The 24748-nt window shown below is 38.6% G+C and overlaps 1 protein-coding gene across 4 annotated transcripts in view; it reads right to left on the reverse strand.

Annotated features, from left to right (window-relative positions):
• The window catches only part of HHAT (hedgehog acyltransferase), a 172385-nt gene that overhangs the window by 63687 nt on the left and 83950 nt on the right, over positions 1–24748 (reverse strand). For 3 of the 4 annotated variants that reach the window (XM_066993752.1, XM_048057603.2, XM_066993753.1), the window contains 2 exons: positions 23050–23251; positions 6459–6603 (listed from right to left, as the gene is read on the reverse strand). In XM_066993752.1, the coding sequence (XP_066849853.1) occupies positions 6459–6603; positions 23050–23251 (347 nt within the window). The remainder of the gene's footprint in view (positions 1–6458; positions 6604–23049; positions 23252–24748) is intronic. The other variant, XM_066993754.1, reaches the window with a different exon arrangement.

The raw sequence follows: 24748 nt of genomic DNA on the forward strand, positions 1-24748 counted from the left end.
TCCTTTCAGGTCTTTTGCTACTTGATTTCATTCTTCCTGTAACTTAAAGCCCCTTCGTGTCTAGATAGTTATGGATATCTGCTACCAGTCTCAGAAGTTATTTAACTGCAATATGGCTCCTAATACTTATGTAGTAACACACATACACATGGCAACACCTCAGAGTTAAGAAGTCCAACAAAACACTTCTATTTAATAACAAATTCTAACTTATTTGTTCCACTTCTTTTTGTTAACTTCCTTCAGCCCTTAAAACGCGTTAAGTCTGTTAACTAAGCTAACTAGCAATATTCAGAAAGCTTCTGAAAGGAGAGATGCTGTTGTGTGAACTGCTGGTCATCCTGAGACATTTTCCCTACACTCATTACTGCAGCAAATGAGGCATATGATCAGCAACATTAGTCAGATATGGGTAGGCATGATCTTACACAAGCCAGACCACAGCATGCAATAACTGACACAGGAACTTTTTTTTTTTTTTTTAAATAGAGAAAGGACCTAATTTTACTGTCTTCAAAATCAAAGGCAAAACTTTTAAAGACAACAGTAGCCCAGGACCATATCTCGAAGGAACCTGATACCCTTTGCAACTCTCAATTCATTCACTAGATGATTTACTTAAAAAGAAACAAATATAAGTTCGGAAAATAATCTTCAATACTGTGATATAATGTAATTAAACAACATCATTTGAGTTTAACATCATAAGATAATGATGTACTATTTTTGCCAAAGCAAGCCAAAAATTCCACATTTATGCATGTTATACCAAACGCGTCACACCAAACTCTTTGGTTCACTCAAACCTTCAAATACCATTTGCCACTATCACGGAAATTCCCACTTTCAAGTCAATGGCTAAGATATCCCATGGAACACAGTATGAGATAGGGTTGCAGAGCTGAGGAGAAGAATTTCAAAGGCTCCCTACCTCCATAAAGTTGGTCAGATAATCATTTGGTAGTGACAAGAAAATCTCATTTTTTCCTATAAATTAATCAAATAATTGAATTCTAATCAACGTAAGATCTGATTTTGCTTAGAAGAAAGCCAAAAGGGAAAACTGGAGGCAAAATAAAGGCCTCCCCATCTTCAGTTAGGGAACAAATACTAGACATTTGGAAACCAGCTTTAGTTTTGTATAGTACAATTTGTTTTAAATGCTCTCAGAAATGTATCTAATGAAATATCCATATATAGCACTACACATTCCATCCTGAATGCTAGAAGAGCAAGTATGAAACAAGAAATATTTCAGACTTCTCCATGAGAGTATTTGTTGGTAGTTTAAAGTTGCACCATCACTTCCACTAAATTGTATCTTGGTCACAGTGCTAAGGGCTTTTTCCACTACCTGATTGCCAAACTTCAAAAAGAAATAGTTAGAATGTTCCTGAAACTGCAATTTTATACATTACCAAAGTCCTTAATTTGCTGAAGAAAAATATAAACCCAAACAAAAATCCTGCGATGCCACACAGAGTTGTCTGTATCACGTAAACAGCTTTATCTGCTGATAAACCACCCACAGAAAATAGGGCTTGGAATGGGTCTGGAGGCCATTTGGAGGTTCCTCCTACACCAAGATGAAATCAATATTTTCTACATTGCTTGAAAGATTTTCATCTACCTGGAGACTGTCCTCCAAAGATGGCAATCCAACAGCTTACCTTGGTAACATGTTTCAGTTATTTACCATGCCTCACATTTTGAAAGTTTCTCCTACCTCAACTAAAGCTTCCTTGCTAAATTGTACAGTTATTTTTTCTTCTCCTGACCTCACTGGAAATCGAGACCAGTTTGTGAACAGAATTCTTTGCAGAATCTTCTATTTACTTATTCCTCCCCACAATACTTTCCTTTCAGAACAAAACAATGCCATTTATTTTAGGGTCATGGCTCCCAGACTTCCCACCATTTTACTGTATTCCACTCTCCCTAATTGTCAGATGATTCTTTTCTTTTTTTTTTTTTAACTGCAGTAACCAAAATTGGACATTATTTTAACTTTAAACTTCAGAACATCAAGTATGAGAGGAGGTTATTTTACGCATTTTACACTGCTGTCAACACATCTTGGCATAAGGTCTATTTTTGTTGGAACTGGTATGACATTTTTGATTCACAAAGTCTGCAGTCTGGTAGAACGGTCAGATACCCTTCACTGCAGAACTTCTGCCTAGCCAGGCATTCTGTACTCCTGCAGTAAATCATTTCTAACTGGGGGTGAAATTCACTCTTTGCTGGATGTCTGCTAAAGGACACCTTCTCAAAGGTTAGATGTCTAATCTGATCTAGACTAGTCCCTACAAAACACCTCTGAACACAGTGAAGAGTGCCAGTGCATCTCATCTCATGCTAAGATGTATGTGGGATGAACTGCCCTCAAGAGAGGCACTCTTCTCCTCACACTTTAGTGAGGTAAATTGGATATTTAAATACTGGTTTATAGTTAAGTTTAACAATAGCTGTCCCATGTCCATGAGTAAAATACACTTCATATGCACTGTGCATTTTCCTCATTGATCTGGACTCTGTTCCTCACCAACCAGGAAAAGAACATGAATCATTTTATACACTTTATGCATTTAACAATACCCAACACACTTGTGTCCCCTCCCAGCTTAATGCCTCTGGCCACGCTTGGTAAGATAATTAAGCCTCTTAACCAAAAGCATTGCACAATGCCAGGACCAGGAGAGAGCCCTTCCAAACAAAACCCCCTAACCCTAAGTTAAGTTTTTAGAAACAAACAGTATGGATGGTCCAAAGAGTCTGAGAACAAATTTAAGAATTTAACACATACAAATAAGAAACACACACATTTGATATCATAATTGACAGTAGTGTTTTTAATGATGCACAGAAATTCATGTTTAAATCAGATAAATTAATTTTCCATAAGAAGAAAGGAGACCTTTAAAAATTGCTGCTACCTGGCATGCTCAAATATAAACTCTCTTTGTCAATGGAATGGGAGCTGCAGAAAACACTGGCAAGGCACTCCAAAACAGTTCAAATGCCAGTCAAACAAGAATTCCAGAAAAAGAAAAGGGATAAATATGGCACGGCAAGGGGTATTACAGCATCCAGAGCTTACCACATATGAAAAATATCCTCATCTAGATCCTGTTCCTTTCTAGGAAGAAAGCAACCCAAACAGTTTTGATCGCAGAGGTACCTCACTTGCATGGTTCTCAGATCTATGTCCTCTCCTCCCCATTCTCAGACAGCTATATAAACTTTTCGTAATACTCAGTCTTTGCAAAAGAACACAGTAGATCCTCTTCAAAGCCTTTTCTCCACATAACCAAACAGCAGAACTACAAGTCATTTTGTACATCTTTACCTTGACCAGAACTTCCATTTAAGAGTTGGCCACTTTAAATCTGCGTCACTGTCACACATATACTAATGAACAAGTATCTCTACTACATGCTCAACACCTATACAGACACTACTCTGTTTTTTGATAAATTCAGTGCACATGGTGGCAGTGATAGGATAGGAATAACTGGATACAGAGTCCTGGAAGTTTGAGAGGGAAGCATCCCTGGATCTTTCCATGTATTTCAGTCTGGTTAGAGAAAATGTCACCTCCTTGGAAGCCTCTCTCTAAGTGCTGTTTTTAGGTATTACACAATATAATTCAATTTCTGACTGTAATACACTGGGCATTTGAGGTTTTAAAATGCTGATGTTCTTGATGCTTGCTTCCTTGCCAGACCTGGCAATTCCATGCACACACAACACCTGAAGTTCCACCTAAAACTGGAGATCTGATTCCTGCTCTGATATGTATTTTATTGTTCAAATTTGGCATACGTGTCCTTGAATAATTTTGCTAGTGATCTACAAATGGCAGTTGTAACTGTGGAATGATTATCTGTTCTCCTTCTGTTTTCTTCCTACTTCTATATATACAAGTCTTTGTACAAATAATTCTGTGGGATTTGAACAAAGGAAGGGAACTGACTATTATTCCTGTGCAGCTGATGTGCATGCAGGTGAACAGCTTTCTTTCCACAGCTTTTCTTTTGGGCTGATCTCTATTCCTTACCTCAAAAGGATTTTATTTCACACTACTGCTGCAGAGTCCCCTGCTTTTTCAGTCAACCAACCTCAATCCCGCTGCCCATGTTGCCGAAAATGCAGAGGTGTCCTGCAAATGCAAATGACTACTCTCTAGATTTGGTTTTACAGTGGTACAAAAGATACTGCTTGGGTTTCCCGAACTAAAATGAATTTCAAACAGATTAAAAGCTTTAAATAGAGCAAGGACATTATTTTTAATATTTTCTACCAGAAATTCACTACATGCATGTTCTTCTTTCAACCCAAAGGTAACAATTAGTCACTCAATCAAATAGATACATGACCAGTATGTCTTACTAATACACTGCATAGCATAATATTGCTGTGTCTACCACATGGGAGGCCACAGGCATGTATATTATGTAGAGAAGTGGCTTGGAGGTCCCTTGCCACTCACCCACTACTACCACTCCTACTTCTCCAAGCAAGTCAAGCATATTTACGTTTAATTTCTCACAAGGTTAATAACAAAAACTCGAAGACAGAAAACTAGATCATCTCACTTGTCCCTGGGCTAAAAGGGATGACCAAACAATTCATATTGAAGTATTTAATTTGAATACAACAAAATCTTGGCTGATTTTCAATTTGTACATGTGAGTTGTAAGGATCAGTAGTAGAATATGTGCATAGTTATCTGTGTGATCTGAGGATACAGGCATATAAATCTTATCACCTAGATTCCTACTAGTAGAGTATAAGCTGCACTAAGGAAAAGCTTCAAAGTTCTAAAATAAAGTTAATTTGATAAATACATCAAGGAAATACATCAAGCATGGTGTCCCTGCTTGATCAGGGTTCTTGGACCAGATGATCAGAGGTCCCTTCCAACCTCTACCAGTCTGTGAAACCCTGTTGCAAATGACCTCATTTGCTCTTCATATCTCAGACACCTGGAACTTCATACTGAGGTAACATGTGCACATACTGAGGTAACATATGCACTCACAGCATATGACGAACAGAAGACCAAAGAATTATAAATAAAATGAAGAAAGAAAAAAACAAAAACTCTAGAAAAACGATTGATAATTGATCTGGTTTAATAAAATACTGCTCAACTTGCTAAAACATTGTCCTTCTTCAATGCAAAAATCAGCATTCTACCAACTGTTAATCCTTCTGATGAGGAAGACATACTTTCTCCACTTATAATATATAGATTGCATTTAGAAAATACTTTGCATTAAATTATAACCATGAAATGGACAATTTCAGTAGATACTTTTTTTAATCCATACAAATTGATGTCTAACTCTACTTCCAAACTTATTCTCTTAGTTTTATTTTTATACTGAAACTATTAGCCAACTGATTGGGAGGAGGGGAACAATTTAACAGAGGTTTTTAAGAAAATAGAGGATGAATCTCTTACATTTTCAGACCAAAAATCCAAACATGAATAAGTATTTCACCCCATCTTCCCTGCCTAGTATTAAAAAAGCTTCAGCTATGTGTTATGATGAAAATTTTACCTTCTCAATGTTTTTTCAACCTTTATCTCTTGAACACAGAAGAAAAATAATTCATTTTATGTACAAAACTTACTTGTTCATTGTTTCATTATTTTAGGATTCTTAAGTAAGACCCCAGAGCTGACCTCTAAACCACCACACGGAACACGTGGAGAAAAGACTGCACAAAGGAGCAACAGATAACGGCGGTCCTCATAGTGGAAATCTTCTAAGCACAGAAGACTACTAGTACTTCTCTGGCTAGGAAGAAATATTTCTCTACAAGATCTTTGTTTGACACAGTAGGGCCCTAGCAGCCATGAAAACCTAAGAAGTGAACTGGTCCCACCTGAACTGAGCTCTAGCAAAAAAAATAAAGTTGGATTTGTTCCCAATACCACCATGAGCTTATACCATCACCCAAGTTCCCGTATACTTAAACTCTAGCTTCAGTATTCAGAAGGTCCCTACCCTGATTGATCCACTGCCAAAAAACTAATTGCTCAATTATGCTGTATTATGCAGATGTTATTCAATAACCTTCTGCAGAATCTATGGGGTTAGCTTTAGCATACCTTCTCTTACTGATGTACATGAAATACAGAGCAGGAAAAAAATCTCATTTGGCTAACCTGTCACATATATATTACCAATATTCAGTGATTTCACTGACAGAGATGCCTGATAACTCCCTTTCTGTACGTTATGAGAGAAATTCAAAGTTACTTTGCAGTCACGCAGCATGCATCATTATTTAGATTTTATCAGACAGATTTTTGTTAGTTTTGAACAGGAACAGAAAAAAAAGTTACTCCCAACTAGTGCACTGAGAGAAGTACCTGGCTCAGCACATCCAAGGTAAATTCTGGAAAGTTCTATTATATAGAAAGCACATAAAAATAAACTTGCCTTCCATAAAGATCCTGTTCCAGTAGATTTTTCCAACATGATTTCCCCCAAGAAATATTAGGTTTGATAAAATCAACATCGAAGTGCAAACAGATGCTAGGACGGCATGAAGTCGACGACGAATTCTTGGCGAGAAGAAATGCTCCTGAGGGCCGAAACAAAAGGTGCAGATGAACTTAACAACCCCTACAATTTTTCAAGCAATGTTAAAAAAAGACATTGTAGTTATGACAAACAACTTTTATACCAAAGTTCAAATCCTTACGGAACAGATCCCAAAGCTTGTAACATATCTAGCAGAACTCCCACCAATGTCATTTAGGTTAGGGCCAGATTTTATGATATAAAGCAGTGTTGAATTGTAGTTCAGGGTGTCAGGGTGGAAGGGACCTCTGGAAGTCACTTAGTCCAACACCCCCGCTCACAGCAGGGTTGTTAGCTAGAACAGGTTGCCCAGAACTGTGCCAAGTTGAGTTTCTTCCCCCACACTATTAGGTACCTATACGCTTTGTAAGACACCCCCAAGCCTTCTCTTTTCCATGTTGAACAGTCCCTGTTCTCGGAGCCTGTCCTCATATGGCAGATGCTCAAGTCCCCTCTTCATCACGTTTGTTGGACTCACACCAGTATATCCATGGCTTTCTGATACCAGGGAGCCCAGAACTAGACACAGTTCTCTACACATTCTGTGTCTTAATTCTTTGCTTCTTAAACGTAGTCTTTGAAGAATTTTTGTTGATGGATGTGAACACTAACAACAAGCTGCTGGGGTGGATAAAACTATGCAATAGATTCCAGTATGGAGTAAAACACATCAGTACAAATGAAGTAGCATAAAATATTTTGGAAGTCAATAATGCTTTGGTTGATTAATAAGACTTCACTGAAAGATTCTAGAGTCAGATCAGAGTGGGTTACTGGAATGAGTCTCTTAATAAACAGATATTTCCTTATAAAAGTGACTTAAATACACATGCAATCCCAATGTTTTTTCATTGCAAGTATTACTGCTCATATTCAAAAAGTACAGATCTGTTGTAAAGCTCTTGGCTCTTAGTACTGTCCTAATGATACAAATAAAGCAAGTCTCCCTCCGTCATATACTAGCGTACCTTTTTCTACATTTGTATTTTGCATTATCACCTGAGGTGCAAGTGCAGCAGGGAAACTGCAGAAAGGCAGTGAAAGAAGAATGAGAAAGTTTTAGCTTCTTACAATTCTCAGTTGTTAAGTCATAAAAATCATTATAGCACAATATGGGGAAATAGTGCCTCATTACAGTACTGCATAAGAAAAAAATATCTTGTTCATCATGTCCCCAGGCTGAAAGCCTCTTTACATAGTGCCTGAATCTGCAAAAGACTGAATGGTTCTTGCAAAGTGATGAGCATTGCCAGTGTATGGGAACTAAGGAAAATATCACAAGGTGCTTAGCCTTCAAGTCATAAATGTTGATGTTGCAGAAAACAAACAGTCTTGTGACTGTAGTATAAAAAAAAAAAAAAACAAACAGTAATAAATCTTTAATAGCTGCAGCCAGACTAGAATTCATGCTCACATACCTGAACAACAGACATAAAAATACATTCCCAGACAATTAAATTGCTAGTTTGATATGCATCAAAACAAATGTTTCAACTTATAGATTATTAAGTCACAAAATTTCAAATAAATGAATTACAAGCATGAAAATATAACTTTAACATATTAGTGCAAAGTACATCTCTGGTATCTAGTGTATGAGTCTATCTCAGTCATCACAACAATGGGGATAGGTAAGCTTCTGTCAACCTGTATGCGCAATACTATAATAGCTGATCTTCCATATAGCACTGGGAAAAATATTCATATATGAACACAGAGATTGAGACTTTCCTCTTAAAACTCTGGATCAAAACTAGGGCATCATAGGGAAAGGGAGGAGAATTTAAGGTATGTATATTAACATTCACAGACACAGGCAGTTAGTGAAACAACTCTTTCGCTTTCTAGTACTTTGCATTCCCAAAAATGCCCATAATGTTCTCCTTCAGTCACAGACAGGTAGAGGATACCTTGTCTCCTTCTGAAATGCAGAGTATGAATGTGTATTCGCATATATAAAAACATAAGCCTTTTCAGAACACATGAATGTACACACACAGATGAAATGTTCCAAATCTTGCTAGTAAATCCATGTTAAAAATTAAGATTAAATAAGGGACAGTTGTGGTCATTTTGTGTTATGACCTTCTGTGTTCCGAGTCACCAAGCTTACCATCTTCTTACACCATGTTGGATAATTCTGACTGAGTTGTAGCTTATTTACATAGTCTACCACCAGATCTATTTTCACTCTCCTTCTCTCTGACAAACTTCTATGTCAACTCCATAGACAAACAGTTTCACTTAGGAAAAAGCGTTAGAGATGGGCAATCCATCAGACAGTTTGTGTTTGACTGCATTTTCCACCAAGGCACTGATTAGACCTGTTAAGTTTGTGAGGTCTGCCTGTTTTGCAACCCAACGCAGTAAGACTAAGACAAACAACATGTCTAGCTATAAAAGCTCTGACACTTTTTTTTTAATAAATGAATACAGTTACTAAAAAAATAAATAAAACTGTCACATATAATGTATCACCCTCTACAAAAGTGCTATATGTTAAACAGTACAAATGAACTGTAGTATGTACCATAAAAGCCTCTGGTCATTTATAAGGTATAAGGGAGCAGTTTAAGACAGGAACAGTTTAGACAAACACCAAGCCATTTCTGGGCTGTACTGTAGCTAATTTCCATTAACTTTGCAAGGCACTGATCCAAAAAGTAGTACAAATTTTCTTGAGGGTCTTTGATTTGATGTCTCTGCAGCTTCTACCCAGCTGCAACAAAGGTTAAAAAAAAAATTAAAAGTTCTTTAAAAATCTCATGTCATCTAGAAAAAGCTAACTATAGAAGTACCTGAGCAGTTATTGTGCTCAAATTATTACACTGGAAGCATTAATTTACGTATGAAAAAGGACTGAGGCTGGTCTTGATAATCCATTGTAATGTTCGTGATTTAAATATCTACTGGCGTGTAGATTTTTTCTCAATCTACAAGTCATTTTCATCAAAGCAGACAAAAAAAAAAAATCACACCCACAATTCTTCATCATCCTATTTAATGCCTTTACCAATACATTCCATTGCCACAACACAAGCAGCTGTTATGGATTTGTGGTGTTTCTCTGGAAAAGAAGAAACTGTCTCCTTGTTTTGCTGTCTCCTTCTCTCCTCTCTCTTCCTGTTAGAAATACTGCCAGGAGAGAAAGTAGTGAAAGAATACCTTGTGTTAAAATGACAATGAAGCTATAGTTGCCTGGATGATACCCTTAGATTTACATCCTTCCTTGATGCTCAGTCTTACTTAGAATCACAGAATATCCTGAGTTGGAAGGGACCCACAAAGATCATCAAGTCCAACTCCTGGGTCTCCAAAGCACCAACCAAAAAATCAGACCCTGTGTCTGAGAGTGTTGTCCAAATGCTTCTTGAGCTCCAGCCGGCTTAGCCCTATAACCACTTCCCTGAGGAGCCTGTCCCAGTGCCCGACCACCCTCTGGGTGCAGAACCTCTCCCTAACACCCAGCCTGACCCTCCCCTGTCCCAGCTCCATGCCGCTCCCTCGGGTCCTGTCGCTGTCCCCAGAGAGCAGAGCTCAGCGCCTGCCCCTCCGCTCCCCTCGTGAGGGAGCTGCAGGCCGCCATGAGGCCTCCCCTCGGCCTGCTCTGCGCTGAACGAACCAAGGGACTTCAGCCGCTCCTCATGCGTCTTCTCCTGACCATTCACCATCTTTGTAGCCTTCCTTTGGACACTCTCTAACAGTTTTATATCTTCCTTTTACTGTTGTGCCCAGAACTGCACACAGTACTTCAGGTAAGGCCGCACAATCGCAGAGCAGAGCAGGACAATCCCTTACCTCAACCGACTAGCAATGCTGTGCTTGATGCACCCCAGGATACAGTTGGCCCTCCTGGCGGCCAAAACACACTGCTGGCTCATATTCAGCTTGCTGTCAACCAAAACCCCCATATCCCTTTCTGCTGGGCTGACCTCCAGTACCTCATCCCCCAGGCTGTATGTACAGCCAGGGTTGTCCCTTCCCAGGTACAGAATTTGGTACTTGTTTTTGTTAAACTTCATATTGTTGGTGATTACCCAGCTCTCCAGCCTGTCTAGACCTCTCTGCAAGGCCTCACCACCCTCGACGGAATCAACAGCTCCACTCAATTTGTTATCGTCCACACACTTGCACAAAAAACCTTCAAGTCCTACAAACAAATACTTTATGAAAACATTGCATTGAAGATGACTGGTCCTAAAATGAATCCCTGGGGAAATCCACTAGTGACAAGTCGTCAGCCTGATGTACCCCATTTACTATAATCCTTTGGGCCCGAACCGTCAGCCAATTGTTCACCCATCTTATTTTACTGTTATCTAACTGTATTCTGGTCATTTTGTCTAGAAGAATACTGTGAGAGACAGTATCAAAAGGTTTATTGAAATCCAGAAAGATTACATCAGTGGCCTTCCTTTGGTCAACTTAGCAGGGTGATCTTGTAGTAAAACAAAATCAAGTTTGTTAAACATGACCTCCCTCTTGTGAATCCATGTTGGCTGTTACCAATGACTATATTGTCCTTCGGGTGTTTTTCAGTAACTCCCAGAATAATCTTCTCCATAATTTTACCAGGCACTGAAGTAAGACTGACAGGCCTGTAATTGACAGGATCTTCTTTCTTGCCCTTCTTGAAAACCGGGACCACATTTGCCAGCTTCCAGTCAACTGGGACCTCTCCAGATTACCATGACCATTGAAAAATAATTGAGAGAGGTCCCACAATGACATCAGGACTGTGTCCAGTCCTGGGCTCCCCGGTACAAAAAAGACAGGGATCTCCTGGAAAGAGTCCAGCGGAGGGCCACAAAGATGATATGGGGCCTGGAGCATCTTCCCTATGAAGAAAGGCTGAGACCTGGGTCTGTTCAGCCTGGAGAAAAGAAGACTGAGAGGGGATCTCATCAATGTGTACAAACACCTGACGTGTGGGAGACAGAGGGATTTGGCCAACCTCTTTTCAGTGGTTTGTGGGGATAGGACAAGGAGTAATGGCCACAAGACAGAGCACAGGAAGTACCGCACCAACATGCGAAAGAACTTCACAATGAGGGTGACGGAGCACTGGAACAAGCTGCCAAGGGAGGTTGTGGAGTCTCCTTCTCTGGAGATGTTCAAGGCCCGTCTGGACGCCTACCTGGGCAGCCTGCTCTAAGGAACCTGCTTTGGCAGGGGGATTGGACCCTGATGACCTTTCAAGGTCCCTTCCAACCCCTTCAATTCTGTGATTCTGCGATCAGCCAGCTCTCTGAGTACTCTGGGATGAATCCCATCAAGCCCCATGGACTTACATGCATCCAAGTGGAGAAGCAAATCCATCACAAGTTCGGGACTGACTGGGAGTTTATGGTTCATCATTCCCGCAGTCATGAACTCATCACTATTTGTGATAGAGTCACTATTTGTAACCTAACATGGACACTTCATAATACTTTACTTCTACTAGACACTTTTTATCTCCTAGTGCAACATAAATGGACTGTAGCCTTTAAAATACACATCGCCAGGATAATCAGTCCAGGGGCAAGCAATATAACACAGGAGGTGACTTTAAAAGGTTAGCTCAGGCCACCTTTCCTGGAACTGAATGGAGTTCAGGTTGGCATTTCAGTCCAGTTCCTGCTGTAAATAAAGATCGGCTGTGGACATCATTTTTGTCTGACGTTGGGAAAGACCTATCTCTGCATGCTGGTGGATCTAGTAAAATTGGCTACCATCAGATCTCTCTCAACTTGGTCCTCTGTTATCTTAAAAAAAATGGTACTATTGTAATGGGGTACCTTGAAAAGTAAATTTCTGTATGTGTTTGAGAGGGGTGAAAGAAGACAGGGCAGAAAGGCTTTGCACTGTCCAAACCCTCCTATTCCTAAATCCATTTCCCGTTATATATGCATCTCATATTTAACCTCTAATTGAAAACTACACCAGAAATAGGAAGTGTGTATAATAGCTGTTTCTTGAGAAAGACAGTTTATGAAAGACAATACACACCAGAACAGATTATTTAGATTAGAATTAAGAGTCAAGTTAAGGTACATGGTGGAAGTTAGAAGTCAGATAAATACTCCTATTTATCTCTTAAAATGCTTTTATTTTGCTTACTTTGCAAGGCAATTATATCACTATCAGTCAAAGTGGTTTCAGGAAGCACAGAATCATTTTAAAGAACTAAGGTGAACTAGAGCTCATCTACAAAAGATTTGCATATTCACTGATGTACATGGTACAGTGATATTACTGAATGGCATGGAGTGAAGAAATTGAGAGTCAAGAAGTGTTTTTCCTCAATATGTTTACGCCTCACAGTTAGTCAACAAAAGAGAAAATACTTTGGAGAACATTGATAAGAATACACATCCATCCTCCCACGTGGAAGTTGAGGGACACCCAAGATGGAATTCTGCACAGCAGTCAAAACCAGGCAGTCCTATACCAAATATCACACTAAAGTCTTCTTTTACTAAAATATATTCCCCAGCATTTTATCAAAGACCCAATCCTACACCTTCCCACAGCAAGCATTCTTATTCTGTACCTTTTTCTAGCAACAATGGTGGCGCCATGGTGATTTGGCATGCTCCAAATGCTCTTTATTCAGAGGGCTGCTGAATTTGTATGCAGGAGCTTGCTGCAGTAGCTTATTCTGGGAGCATGTCACATGCCATGCTGTTTTCAGGAGGGCTCAGGAACTGGGGTGCACCTTTTCCATCACTCTGCAAAATCAGCTTGATGATGGGATAACAAGCAACAAGAAGCCTCCCCTAACAGAAATTACTTGGTAAGTTCTTGGCAAGCACTCAGAAGATGGAAGAGACTTACTCGTGCTGCATTCGCAATGCAACTCATTTATATAGCTGCACTGGGACAGATTAGAGCGAACTTCTACATAAAGTCAGTGATGTTATCAAGCTTGCTCATATTGAGAATATTTAACAACTCCCATGTAAGGGAACTAAACTTGATGAAATTTAAGCAAGCATACATCTTCATGGAGCAAAACAGAGATTCGCAATGTTTATTTAATTCTGGACTACCCTTCCAAGACTTGATATTCAAAGCATAAGACAAAGTAAGATGAGCATGGTAAAACTGGAGAAGCAGTTGAGTATTTCTCATGGGAACATATGCACTGTGGAATAAGACTGTCAGATACTATGGCCAGAGTGACATGAAACATGTGCTTGATACTACAAGCTTCAACAGTACAGATGACATTATTTTATTTTCATCTGCCTTTGGTCTTCAAAGGGTAAAAATACTCTGGTACAATTTTTAGTAGAGTTGTTATTTTTTAAAACAGAATATTTCATTACTATTTGCTCTACAGATTTCATCCTCTCCCACTTAACCCTATCAGTCAACTTATCCATAAAAATTCTAAAATAGGAGAACAAAATGTGCAATATGTTGTGTTGAAGAAACCAAGCAAATCAATTATCATGTATGTAACACCTAGTCCCTCCATTATCCTTTAGTGCCTCTCCCAGTGTATGAGGGGGAAGTGAGCATGCTTCCCAAGGTTACTAAAGATCCACCCCTTCAATTTCCTGAAGGCTTTTTTTTATTCGAGAAGTAACATTCAAAATGTTCATGTGATGTTTCAGTCACTGCAGTACAGAAGGTGCACATGTAGTACCATTATGCATATCAGGAAAATCAATGGAGGAAAACCTCATGTTGCTTATTGGAGTTCCTTTTGCCATTGTAACCTAAGGACCCGAACTTTGGTTTCCATCACCCATTGCATCACAGCTAAAGAGTAAGGCCTGTACTTGCTAGTTCTCCACAGAAGCCAGAGAGAATATCCAAGTGCTTAAAAGCATTTCTAAGTGTTTTCTTTCAGAAAATATCCATAGATAAACACAGGCCAACTCTACTAAGTCCATCCCTGAGCCCTGGTGATCACCCTCATAGACACACGAGCAAATACCTCGATGCACCCCTTGAATCTGGGTCATCCGCAATGCAGCCATTTTCCAAAAATAACAGCAAAGCAGAAAAGCAAGAGCACGGGAGAAAAGCTGAAAGAGAGCGAGGAGCAGATGGGACAGTGGGAAGGGAAGCGATACATCCTGACTAACAGTTATTGGCTATTTTATCTATCTGCAGTTAGGCACACTGAAAATGGAGGGCAGGGTGTGACTGAGCAGCTGGGGGAGCAGATGGGACGGAGGAAAGGCTGAAAATTGTCACAAAGCTCTGCCAAACAGAATGTTGATTTATTTAATTTTTAAAGTGAGCAGTAGAAATGAAGATGGGCTGGGTCCGAGCAGCAGGGCAACTTCTAAAAACACTTGTTAATACAAATTGTCAATGGGTAATAGTGACAAAAGCGCATATGAGAGACTGCAGAAATGAAGGGAGGCAGTACATGTACTCATTAATAAAATGTTGGTAGAAACCAGGCTTGAGGAGCAGCAAGAGCAATGGAAAGGCAGCTGGTGAGAGGCTGACATGTCCTTGTGAGACCTACTTCTGCACTCTGAAGCTCAAGGACAGCTGTTGAATAAGTAATTGTAGAGACTTTACCGCAGAACAGAACAAAAAAAAAGCAACACAAACAAAGAATTTAGGCTGAATACCCAGACAAAACATCAATTTATGAAATAATGCAGAAGAAATTGTGGAATCCCCAGGGCTGTAAGAGTAACAAGATAAAGGAACAGGCCTGCAAGTAGAATGTGAACAAGATGCACTACCAGATCTCTCATCCATCTACGATGGCCACAGCAAATGGAAGGATAAATTTAATTTCCCACCAGCATATATTGTACTCTTCAGTAATCGTGTAATCATTCCTGTTTGCTCCATTCTGCATCTAGCTCTAACCCAGACCCAGCCCTTTACTTTTGTTTGCTTTATTTTTTTGGAATCTTGTTTTGCTTGCGGTTGTTCCCTCCCTTCTCCCCAAGTCTAACTATGGCCTGAAGCTATCTGTGCTTCCAAGGCATGTACTTTCCTTCCAAAGCAAACATAAAGATTAGCTCCTGGAAGGTTCACACAGGAAGGAGGGAACTGACGACACTTTTTCTAAAAGTCAGGATGATGCAAATGACCTGTAATTCCCTACAGACAATACATCACTCCTATAAAAAGAGGACCACACAATTAAAATCAAGCAGCTGACAGTTAAGATCTACGTTCACAAATGTAACTTGTTTCTGAATTTAGAAATAAATGCTATATATAGTATTTGAGAAGATACTCATCTTCTCTATTGATGCCTTACTAAACATTCACTCAACAAAACGTTGTCTTGCACTAGCACCAGTTCATTTTTAGATTTTTCCAAAAGATCTACATTTATAGCATCGCTCAGCAAACAGCCAAACCCCCTTCTGTTTGAAGAAAGCCTCCTACCAGCTCATATGTATGCACCACACTGACAGATGCATGTGTGAAAGTTTGACATACACAGAAGTAAATTTCTGTGCTTGCTCCTACATTTCCTCATCACCCTCAAAGAACCTGCCTAAACATTTTTTTAAAAAGTGGCAGCTTGTGAAAAGTGCAAAATGAACAGCATTGAAACGCACCATCCTCAAGGAATCTAACCAAGTAACGGCAGTGTACATATTTCTATAAATGTGCCTTACCTCTCACCAAGGAAGACAGTTTGCAAGAGTTGCGCACTCTCCTCTGTGTCCAGGCCAACATCCTTATTTTTGTTCTTCTGGTTCCCACTCTGCCTGTTCTGGCTCCCTCAGATCCCTTATCCCATGTTTTCATGTTTTTACCTTTTAAATTCTAACCAAATTGGGACAGGATCTAACTTGTCTAATCATTAGTGCAGAATTTTGCACAAGGTCCTGCTCATAATGGTCTTCCCGCATTGCCACTGTGAAACTGTTAACAAATAAATAACACACAGTAATAATCCCCACAGAGACATCTGATAAACACTCAGCAAATTCAGACCTCATTTTCCACATGGCAAGTTTCTGTAGCTCAGAGTTACGCTGTGCATTAATGCACATGGCTCTGAAAGGCACAGCAGAAAGACAAAAGTGTGCAAGCCGCTCCTTGGTACTTTAACTTGTATTTCTGTAAATGCTAACATCTATTGTCTGGATTAATTTTTAAGGTGAACAAGGCTGTATTGATGTAACAGTAACAATCATCAGCATCACTCTACCTTCTTTTCACCCCATAGCATGATGTACTTGCTTTTAAAGCCACATTATGGCCAAAGTGCCAGAAAACTGCCTGATGTCTCCAAAGCAGAACAGGAAGTAAATAATGCTGGTAGGTGGGAGAAACATTTATTTGTTACAGTAAATGGGTAGCGACAGGAGGGGCTTCCCAGCTCACATTGCTGTCTGAAGGATAGCAGCAATCATCTGGTTAAAAACAGATGGAAAATCACTACAGTTTGTCACTGCTGACATCAAAAATAATCTTTTTTTTTTGCACAGATTTGACAAAAAAGGGAAGTTTGTACTCAAAAGATAGAAACAATAGGATGTTATCTCTGAAATCTTATTGCAGCACTTTGTCATTAAAGTCTGTATCATATTGTATGTTTGTTCCTAATGCAAAACAACACTTACCAGATTTTCTTTGTTACCGAGTCTAGGGCAAGAAGTTCCCTAAGTAAGGAAACTAGAGTCAGAGTGCAAGTGTGTGTGTCTGCCTGCCTGTGTTCCTGCATTTTTACAAGGGCTCTCCAAATGTTCTGGGATCCACTTACATGAAGATAAATGAACCCTTACAATAAGAAGGCAGAGAAAGGAGAAAAAAATCAAGCAAAGCAGAAACATGGCAAGAATTTCTTGACTCAGAACTACTGTTGGCAGAGCTAAAAGTAATTGAAAAAAAATCTAGGATACATCAGCCAGCCCACGTTCACTTTTGATGGTCTTTCAGAAGCTCAGAATGAAACAGCACCTTGATGACTCAGCTTGCTGCTTCTGGGTACCACACATAACGACCAGTTGTCACAAATCTGCCCTGGCTAAGATTTACGTCTAGAGAAAGGAGTTTCCATTGATTTTGAGTCAGACCACTTCCACTTTGGACAGCAGCGATTTCTGGTTAGATGACTGATATGGCTGAATTCAAGGCTCAGAGGGAGGTATCTTCACACCAGGTAGAGAGCATTTGACCATTGGGTCATTCCTCCAGGGATGCAGGATGCCTCCTATTTGCTATTCAGAGCATAACAGCAAGCCCTATTCACTGGTTGGGCTTTTGACATTATAGGTGATACCTATATCTCAAAAAAGATTTCAGCACTACGGACAAACAGACTGATTAAGGGACTTTGTTCAATTACCTTACCTTATGTTATTATAAATTCTCAGACAGTTGAAGAGACAAACCCAGCAGAAATCTACAGCAAGTACATAAGAGGATTATGAAGAAAGGATCATCAGCACTGCCTGCCACTTAACTGAGTTACCATGTTGCAATAAAAATATGCATGAATTACACAAAACTATTAGTAAAGGAGAAAAGGTGAAACAAGCTTCTGAGATTAGTAAACCAGTGTTATAAATACTCTTTCCATCAAACGAAGCAAAATAAAGATCAAAGCCTACTACGTGCTGAAGAACAGCTGAGAAGGGTTTTTATTTATTACAAAGATCTTATTAAAGATCTGATTTTGCAAGGTGGTCTACATACATACTTTCTCCGGATGAGTTTGAAATGTTTGGTCAGATCTTGCCACTGACAGTGGCAGAAGGAAGTTTTACAGCTTTGTCATGGCGATTTTAAGTGAGTTATACTTGCAAAATGAAATTTGTCATTAAATGAGAGTTCTGTTTTCTTAATGTATATAGGATTCAGTTGTGAAATTCACAGTGTCTTTATCTTGGTTTGACTGAGTTTGGGCCCTAATAGGGGGCTAAGCAATTCCTGAAGCAGGACCTAATTGTTTTGTTTGTCCCACTCTATACAGGGAGGCTCAACTTACAACTTACTACTACGTACTGCTCAGGTATGCTTGCAAGGGAGAAATTCCAAGCGGTTAGTAAGCTCCTCCATTCCCACTTACCTTCTTTGACTTGTCTCTCAGTTTGTACTGCTTTGGGTGCTTTTTCAGAGTCCAAACCATGAGACAAATCATCTAACAATAAAATAATCAGAGGAAGTGAAGTTTTCTGCTGGGGTGAAGAGCTAAGTCAGCTCAGCAAAGATTCCAGCAGAAAGGAGTGCAGAGAAGAAAGCAGGAGGACTGCAAAGAAGTGAGGAGAAAGGGAAATTCAGCCCTTTCCCTTTCAATAGCAGTGAGTTGTTAGATCAGCTTAGTACCCTGAAGAACCACAGCACAGAGGCTGGGCTCACCAGGCAGTATCTCTCCATGTTCCACTCCAGCTGTCTGCAGGATCACCGCACCATTTGTTATGAATAACTACAGAATTTTTGATGCTCCGAGCAGAAGAAATACAGCAGACAAATTTAACAGATTAAAAAAAGGACAAAAAAAAAAAGGCAGACCAAAAGAACCCTGACCACATTCAACCTTTTGAAAGACTTCTAAAATCCTGTTCTCTTCAATGCTGAGACTGCCAATTATCATTGACCACGTCTCTAGTACCCAGAACAAAAGTGATATTTTTACTATAGACATAAATACATGGACTTCATTTTATAAGATGAAAAAATCCCCTAATGTTACACACTAACCAAAACCACAGACATTATAGAAAATATTTCCCCTTTTACAAAGAGGGGAAAAGAGGCAGTTATAGTGAACTGAAATGGACTTAGTGGCACCTCATCACAGCTAGAAATAAAAATTTAGATATCGAAGTATTTTATACTTAAAAAAATAAATAAATATAAGGATAGTAAAAAAAAATATTTTAAAATTAAGTTATACTTAAAATTAGCTGGCTTCTCAAATTGAATTACTAATGGTGTATTTAGCTCCTTAATACATAAAGCTAGAAATAAGCTCAAACTAGAAATTCATCATAGCGTGATTTTTAGAAGAGATTTTTACATCTCAATTAAAAAAAAATCTTATGAGACTGAATGACATGTGTTCACTTTACTACAAAAGAACTAAGAAAATAAATGTTACTGTTTCAATTAAGATTAAAACATTAATTTTAACAATCTGCCAACTTCACCCTCTTTGCTATGTCTTCTTCTGAACAATTTCCAAATCCATTAAAGATGTTGTCAGCTATTCTAAGGTTTAAATCATTCTAAATGTATTTTTAAACCAAGATGTCATTTCTTGTATAGATCTCTATCTTGTTTTCCTTAAGGAAAAGGAGGAGGGGGAAAAATGAAATCACTAGAAAAATGATAGCCATTAGCATTTTTGTCCAGAAATCTGATCCATTATTTATTAAAAGTCATTACAAATCTCATCACTGATTTCAAATGAGTTACTATTGGGGTCTCTGTTCATCTGTGGGAAATTAATACAGAATCAGTGAAAGAAAACACTACTTTGCTTCGTATGGTTCTAAATAGCTCATGAAAAAGTGAAAACAAAGGCCTGACAAAAAATCCTATAAAACTCTCCCACATTAATATACAGTTCCCACATACACCTTAGCTCACGATGCACAGCATTTATTGTTTTATATACAATGCTTTAATAAAAAGAATTAAAATGTTACTGGATTCAGCTCTAATTTTTTGATACCTAACAAATAATCTCTATGGAGAAAAAAAGATACACAGTTAACTTCTCAGAACAAAACTCACTGAAACACGAAGTTCAAAGCAGTGTAAATTGAAAACTACATTAAAAGGAGAATAATCTCTTTTAGAGCTGAAATCAGGAAGCTAGGTACTGTTCTGCAACCAGTACAGATTATAAATTTCAGGTCCAAATTTATGGGTTAGAAAATTTACTGTTTTCAGTAAATAATTGTTTATATACTGAATTTAATTCTCATAAATAATGCTTACTATCCCTCGGTTATTCCAGTTCAATACGCCTGAGATGACATTTAAAACCTGTCAGACTCAATTTAAAGCTATAGAAGTGTTTTTTGCCCATTCTGTGCTAGGTTTGATGTGCTGAGATTTAAACTACCATGAAATCTGCATAAATGTAGGGTCCGATTCTTTTTATACGTATTCTTAGTCAGCATAAGGATTCAGTGAAGGACAATAATCAAATGTGCTTTATTTAGATTTCTTTTGCAAGAGAATTGAGGGAATATAGTAGGGAAAAAACAGAAGCAGTTTTGCTTTAATTACTGTTGTTATTTGTGATCACTTTCATTTAAAAAACAAAGCAGAATTAAAGTTCAAGTTTTTTTCAAGGTTTTCTTTTTTTTTTCCCTTTTTTTTTTTTTTTAAAAAGTATTTTACCAAATAAGTACCTCCAGCTCAACTCAATTTTTTAAGTCAACTTTAACAACAATATTGGAGAGGTAAATAGACTGGTTAAAAACCCATAAATCCACACTTTGTGTTTATTTAGAAACTCATCTGCTATTCTGGGGCAGAAATAAACTTTCCTTTTCAAAAATAGCCTTCAAGAGCCAACACAGCAAATGAGTGAAGCACAAAGCTTACAAAGATTTCATCCGATGAACAGATGAAATTTAAGCGAAACACCTTCTCTCAGAAGGAGGTTCTCAAAGTCACTGAGACTAGGCTTGCTGAGACAGGGCTATAGGAACACTTGCAAAAGCCAGAGTGTAAGGAAACAAAGAAATTTATAAAGGACATTAGAGAACATGAAGCTCATTTTTGATGGAAGAGATATTTCTTAGAGAATATCATTCCACCTCTTGATAAGGAAGGGTCAAAGTCCAGCTACTCATCTGCCCTCCAGTCTCAGCATTTGACAAGAAAATGGGAGTTCGTTGGAAGAGTGCAGAGGGAGCAGTGAGGGGCAGTTTACAAAGACTGCAGCTCATGTTGTTGTAGAGAAACTTTCAAGGCACAAGGTAAGGTATGACTTAGCCATAACCAAACGTGGCAAGATGTGCACGATCTACTAACTCCAGGGAACATATTTTTCCTTATGGTGGGCAGTAATTCAGATGCCAAAATGATTCATAGTAAAAATGCTGGTTTCAGCAATATTTCAAGGAAAGAAGAGAAAGTACCTCCTCAGGAACATCTACAGCGATGTTTTCAAGCAGGAATGGAAAACCATGGAGTCATGGAAGACACTGAATAGGCCTTTAAAAACACTGGATGACAATGAAACGGATGAGGGGGAAAAGGCACTTGGGTTCACTGTTCATGATTTAATTATACAAAATTTGCCAGCACTGGTTAGCTATAATTAGAATTACGTGTTAGAGTCAATCCAGCATGTATAACCCAACCTTCACAATGCCATGCCCCTATCATTTTAATGGTACTTAAGCACTTAATTCCTTAAGAGTTCTTTTTAAGAATTCTAACACAATGGCATCAAGTACAAGATGCCCCTACACTTATGTCTTCCTCATATAGCTAGATGCCTGAGAAACTGTTGTTTTCCAGTCCAGAGACAAATGTATGCAGCTGGTCAGATGCTGAAGCTCAGTTTCACCCCAGAGGGCAGATTAATGGATCTGATAAACTCATTCTCTATGAACGAAAAAAGCTGCTTCCATGCTGTCTCCAAATTCACAGTGATGGACACTTGGATTGTATAAGGTAGCACTGGCTACTAAATTACTTAGCTGTATCAGCTGCCACACATGGTATGCCACAGCAGTGAAAACTGAAAACAGGGGGATGGAGAATAAACATAATTACTTGAGCATCAGGGGTTCATCAGACTGGAGACTGAGTCACCGCCATCTCGGTATTATAAAGGAGTATGAATTCTAAGCACTTATCACTACTTAGGAAGTGAGGCATAGGAATTACCCTTACAAACAGTTATTAGAAGATTTGGGATTAAATACTGAGCAAACCTGCAGACTAAAATGACCATCAAAATTAAAATAGTGCTTTTTTTGAGTATGACTGTGCATTAAAGATGGTATGAAGGTGAAAAGTATAAGCAAATGGAAATGAAATGCATAAGAAAAGTCAAAATACCAGAGGTCTTCAAAACAAAATAATACTTTCTTTATGGACTCTTCACAGTGGCATAAGATATCTTAGCATAAGCTTGTTCCCAGATGCAAGCAGCTGCCACATGTACTTTTTTCCAGGAAACACATGGTTAGAAAATTACACTCCTAATTTTAGTGAAGATGAATATTTTAAGGCCATCCTGAGTGAAATCAGAATACAAATACTAAAACTGGCTTCTGTTTAACCTTATACAATGTGACAAGCAGTTGCTTGCACTAGCATTGCAGAGAAAGCTTTTAAGACCATGCATATTTCAGTGTTGGTCTAGCTGTTTTTTGCAAAATTCTAGTTATATGGCTTACGTCAAATGGCAGAGTGGGGAAGGGAATGTTGTTTTATTTATTAACCACCACTTTTACTATAGATTAAATCAAACTAGTAACCGGGAACTTCAGATAAGCATGAAGCTAGGAAACAAGAACACAAAGTGAAGAGAGATTCAACTTACAATTAAGTCTCGAATAAGTGAAACAGAAAGTATCCTCTTGACGCCATTTTCCACAATTACTCCAAGACAATTAAGAGCTCCCCAGTACCACAGATAGCTCTGTCCTCCGTGCCAATAGCTTACAAAGGCAAAAGTGAGGGCTGTGGAAAAAAGCATTCCTGGCAGACTGGACTGAGATCCTCCCATGGGAACATAAATGTACCTGTAGGTGAAGTGATAGATAAGCAGTGTTATTATGGCTTTCACAGAAATCTCAGAAAAACATCCACTGCAGAATAAACTCATTTTGCAGCATTAAAAAAAAAGAATTTTACTAATTTTACTAATTACCTGGCATTCTGTATTTACATTGCCTGTTCCAGTTTTTGCAAAGCTGTAGACCACTTCATGAAATATGTACGCATACCATTTGGCAAAAAGACAGTTTTGTGGTCAAGGAAACTCTGCATTAGGCAAGTGTAGAGGATAAGCTATATTCTCAAAATTGCAAAAGATGTTCAGGTTTTTTAGATTGTGGTAGTAGTAAGCCAACTTGTATACACAAAAATTACAAATAATCTTCGTGAGAATTTAAATTGTAAGACTTAACAATAAAATTAAAAAAAATCTGTAAAGTCATGTATAGTCATAACCCACAAAATGTTTTCCATTTTTCAGAAATGTAGACATATGCAAACATACTCTATTTTTAAAAGCTTCTAATTTCTGCATCTTTAAATCTTTTATTAAAAATTGTATTTACTGAAAAGTATCTTCTATCCAGTTCTTGTGTTACTCGCAAGATCTCATCTGCCTAATGACATTCGCAACACATGTACCGCCGTCCCGTCCCAAAATACCTGTATGAAAAACCCTGCATGCAATTATATTTTGGATTGAAACTGAATCCAGGAGACAGAAGCTCAATCTTTAATTGATGCTTATAAGTGTCAAGAAGGCAGTACTCGTTCAACAGAAGCACCAGCAGCAATGGGACTCTGAAAGCTGACACTGTTTTCTGGGTCACTTCACTTTCCTGCCTGCCTAGAGGGCTACGTCCACTTCTGGCAGTTGCAAAATAAGGCATGGCCACTGCCCAGCCTTTATTTAAAGAGTTGCATATTTCTGTCAACACTTAGGGGAAGCTCATCAGGCAGCAGAGACACCGCTCTGCTCATGAGCACCAGTGAGGGGACGCAGTAGGTGAGAAGTGCCAGGGACAATTCCCTCTAGCTGTCACTCCTTCGACATAGCGCGCCGTAGCCTCGTGTGAGACTATTCCTACTTGGTAAGATAATTAAAGGATATTTTTTCTCCACTGAAAATCTCATCACTGGTTTTCAGTTTTTTACATTCAGAGACAAAGATCAGCTCAAAGATTTTAAAGGGAAATTAATGTAGTGCTTTATTCTTAACCTTGGAAGTAAAATACTGTATCAGGGTAAAATAAAGTGATGAGAGTAATTAAGACGTAAGTGGAAGTCATTCAAAAAAACCCTTTCAAATGCTCCAAATCCTCTCTAAATATAATATCAATACACCTTTATACTTCCACCTGCCACAGGGAACATCTGATTACATTTATAGAGATTTTCAGTGTGTTTTTTTATTAAGCATACAAACATAAAGAGAAATTAAAGTCAATAGTTTTAATGTATGTTGTATTTCTCTTCTCTCTCCCCTTCCTTTTTTTTTTTCTTTTCCCCTCAGGCCTAGCCTT

The sequence above is a fragment of the Anser cygnoides genome, chromosome 3, assembly GCF_040182565.1.
Source record: "Anser cygnoides isolate HZ-2024a breed goose chromosome 3, Taihu_goose_T2T_genome, whole genome shotgun sequence".
NCBI lineage: Eukaryota > Metazoa > Chordata > Aves > Anseriformes > Anatidae > Anser > Anser cygnoides.